The sequence below is a fragment of the Crocuta crocuta genome, unplaced genomic scaffold (assembly GCF_008692635.1).
Source record: "Crocuta crocuta isolate KB4526 unplaced genomic scaffold, BGI_CrCroc_1.0 scaffold657, whole genome shotgun sequence".
Classification (NCBI taxonomy): Eukaryota; Metazoa; Chordata; class Mammalia; order Carnivora; family Hyaenidae; genus Crocuta; species Crocuta crocuta.
Genome location: NW_027529583.1, coordinates 949,319 through 953,269, shown reverse-complemented (window position 1 = coordinate 953,269; position 3,951 = coordinate 949,319). Strand labels below are relative to the sequence as shown.

The 3,951-nt window shown below is 39.9% G+C and overlaps 1 protein-coding gene across 2 annotated transcripts in view; it reads left to right on the top strand.

Moving 5' to 3' along the window:
• Positions 1-3,951, top strand: part of SYAP1 (synapse associated protein 1) — a 29,635-nt gene that overhangs the window by 9,111 nt on the left and 16,573 nt on the right. For both annotated transcript variants that reach the window (XR_013334535.1, XM_077761706.1), the window contains exons 2-3: positions 385-503; positions 1,279-1,345. Coding sequence is in view for 1 of the 2 variants with exons in the window: in XM_077761706.1 (XP_077617832.1) it covers positions 385-503; positions 1,279-1,345 (186 nt within the window). In the remaining variant the exon portion in view is untranslated. The remainder of the gene's footprint in view (positions 1-384; positions 504-1,278; positions 1,346-3,951) is intronic.

The window sequence follows — 3,951 nt, the reverse complement described above, 5'->3', positions numbered from 1 at the left end:
TGAAAGAGCAGGTTTAGGGTCTAGAAAGTAAGGAAAGTAAAAAGGAGCTTTGATCTTATTTGTGAGGTTGGAAGGGAGATAACTTGCTGCGGTAAGTTAGAACAAGAGACTGGAGAAGGGCAAGACAAGTCTGAAACAGCTACTAGGGGAGAACGGGAATATGCTTAACACTCTTTGCAAGAGATGAATTAAAGGCGTGGGATGGATGGCTGGCCAGTCCACCCAAAAGGTGGGGTACTGTCAGTGCTTCTTATTTCATGTCCTAATTAACCAGAAACTTGCCCTATAGTTTAAGATTCGCATGAGAGTTCTTTAAGGGAATAATCACAAATATGATAACCATTGTACTTGAATGGTGCATAGACTCTCTTTTATTCTTTACAGACTATCTATTTAGCTTTGCAACTGCTGCTACAAAAAAGATAACTGAATCAGTTGCTGAAACAGCACAAACAATAAAGAAGTCAGTAGAAGAAGGAAAGATAGATGACATCATTGATAAGGTACATTTCAACATCTTTTCACATTGATTAGCAGCTAAATATAATCATCCCTTCTTTTTATGAACTTCATTAACCCAAGTAGGATATCATATTCTGATAAAAATATTAATTGTTGAGACTCTTGGGATTTTTTTCCCCTCTTTTTGTATAAGAAGTGGCTATGAGTTAAGTAACCTTGGTTTTAATTTTAATATATTCTGAGATACACTGATACTTTTGCATAATACTGAACTTTTTATATTGTGAGTTTAATTTTAAACTGTAACTGTTTCCAAATATTTATGCCTTTGCATCATTAAATTTTTAAAGTCCCGTTAGGAATTACATTTTAAGATTCTTAAGGAGTGAGTTTGTTCACTTCCTGCAGTGGTAGGGTACAGGCCTAAGGAATTTCATTTATGTTGGTAATTATTTGAACTAAAAAGGTCATCAATTAAACTTTAGATAGCTTGTTATTTAGATGTTCTGTTCTGTGTACTACATGTTAGAATGAGATTTGACCTGGCTTTTATTGTTTTTTGGAAAAAAACAAAAATTCAATTTTTAACTCATTTTATCTTTGCATTTGAAAAGATAATCCATCATAAAAGGGTTGTATACTTAAAATTCAAAATTGTTGAATTGATTTTCTCTTTTTGTTGAAGAAAGGGGGAAGTATCACTTTTTTAACCTTTATATTTGAGAAAAATTAATAAAATATCTCAAATGACTTCACAAATCCTACATGTAATAAGCTTCCCAAAGTAATTTGACTCTTTATATGTTTTTTTAACAGACCATTATAGGAGATTTTCAGAAGGAACAGAAAAAATTTGTTGAGGAACAGCATACCAAAAAATCAGGTATGATACGGGTTTTTATACATGACATACCTACTGGATTTTATTGAGCACTTATTAATGTGCCAGGCACTACACTAAGGCTCTGAGAATACAAAAATGTGTAAGTAACAGCCACCATCTTTCAGGTAGCACAAAGACTAGTGGGGAAGTCACTAAAAGCTCATAAACCTTTGGGGTTTAAAGGAAGGAAAGAAATTATTCCCTGTGGCTGGGGTGGAGAGTGAGATCAGCTGGTAATGGCCCCTCTGGAGAGCGGACTCTGACAGAAAGTGAGCATTCATTTCTCATCTTATAACGTGGCCAGCACAGTGTGTGATACACACATAATTGGCACTTAGCAAAAGTTGGCTCCCTTCCCATTCTCTTCAGGAGATAAGAATGAAAGAGCCTTCCAGAGGACTGACAGAGAGCTGCAAAAAGTCATGCATGTTTGAGGAAGTTAATACATTTCATTACTGACAAGTGCTTGTTTAAATGTTTGCAGTTACAGGATCTCAGAATGTCTACTTTTACCGTTTAGATGTGCTCAGACACAAAACTGGCCTCTTGTCTTTGAATTTGGCAAAAGGGTAAAATAATTCCATCAGTTCGAGCAGTGCCAGAAATTCAAAAAAGAGCTACTTAGTCTTGTGACGGGTCAGGCATTGTAGTACCTAGTTAAACTCAAAGTGTAAAGCAGCTTTGGGGACGAATAATCTTTACAAATTAGTTTACCTTAGGGTAGTAGTAAAAGTGACCCTGGCTTGGAGACTTGGGAGAGGAGCTGGTCAGGGCCTCTGAGATAGGACCTTTGAGGGAGCAGGGTGAAAGGATCGGAGGCACTTTCAGTTGTGAAACCTAGAACATTTCCATCATTGCAGAAAGTTCTGTTGGTCGGCACAGCTCTAAATTAACTGAATGGGGTCCAACAGGAGCAGTTGATTCCTGTGTGAGGCGTGCATGAATAATTCCACCTACCGATACAGATTAGTGGTCAAATCGTGTAAAAACCATGAGAGTAGGTGAGCTCAGTGAGAAGTGTGTCGAGCACAAAGAGAGCTGAGCAGAGATCTAACAGTGTTGAGGGGAAGGAAGGAATGGGAGAAACTGACAGCTCCTGAGTGCCTCTTAAGTGGCAGGCACTTTATATGCAACATCTCCCTTACTAAAAGGTAGGATTGACAAGTTAATTCGCTGTAGGTTACTCAGCTGGTAAGTGATGAACCAAATCTGCCATTAAAACCAATTCCCATTTACCCAAGAGAGAGCAGCTAGGAGAGAGAAGCAACGAAAGCCCAGAGAGGGGAGAATTTCAAGGAGAGTAAGATCAGCTGAGAGGTGCGTTTACAAGGACCACGGAGAAAGGCACCTTGTGAGTGCTCCATGTGCGTTTGTTCATTTAACGGTCACAGTAACTCGGAAACACTTACTCTTATCTCCATTTCGCAAAGAAGGAAACTGGGCCTAGAGAGAAAAGAACTAAGAACTGTCCACGGGTTGGACAACCAGGAGGTTGTCGATCACCCTAAAAGAGCAGTTTCAGAGGAACAGGGAGGCGGGGAGTGTCTCATCCATACCAGTAGCTTGAGCCTTGAGACGACCTCATCTGAGGGTAAGTAGCACCAGGAGAGGCCACCCATGGTGAATAGCCTTAAATTGGAGGCCAGATTATTAAAGTAAATAGTGTTTTAAAGGGGCTTTAACCCCAATTTTTTTAAATATGGAAATATGTTTATTTTATCTAATATTTAACAGAATTTGGATTATAATTGCTGTCATTTGCTTGCTTAGGATGGAGCCAAAGAATGAGCCAGGTGTCTGTCTCTGTCCGTCCGTATGTCCATCCACACATGCACATAACTTTTCTATCAGTTGGTATACAATAGGATGTCTCTTCCATTGGACTTTTACCACATGATAGAAAAGGGGAGGGGGTGTTTTGACAAAAAGACTAGGACACCCTGCATGTATATCTTTTGTGCTGACCTCCACCTCCACCTCCACAGCCCCAGCTTGGATGCTCACTGGCTTTGTCTCCACTGTTCCGTACTTGCTGCTTCCTCTGAACACCTGCTACACACACCCAGCACTGAACTCCTAGACCAAGATCACCTCCCAGGTCTCCGCAGAAAACCCCTGGGACTCACCTCTCAGTGGCTGCCATTTGTCACCCAGCACTATAAACCTGCTGAGTTATAATCCCCTTTTTCTTGTGAGCCCCAAAGACAATGTGTCTTTGTAGATCCCAGCCCTGTTGTTTACTGGCCCTGATTTGCCCGTTTCTTTCTTTATTTGCTTTCACTCCTGACAACCCTTTTCTTAGTTCCTAACTGCTTATCACCTTTTGTCATGAATCAAGTACAGTGACTTTTTAAACAGAAGTTTTTATTTGGAAATAATTTCAGTTTACAGAGTAGCTGCAAGTATAAAGGGAGCGCTGAGAACACCCATCCCCCCTCTCCCTAGGTTGTTGGTTTTAGTCCATCTGTCTTATCCTTTACACTCTTTCTCCCTCTGTGTGTGTCTTTCTGTTCCACTCCATGTGTGTTTCCTAAGAATTAGGGGTATTCTCTTACATAATCACCAACCAGACAGTTACCAGCTCTAGGAAAAGAACATTGATACGA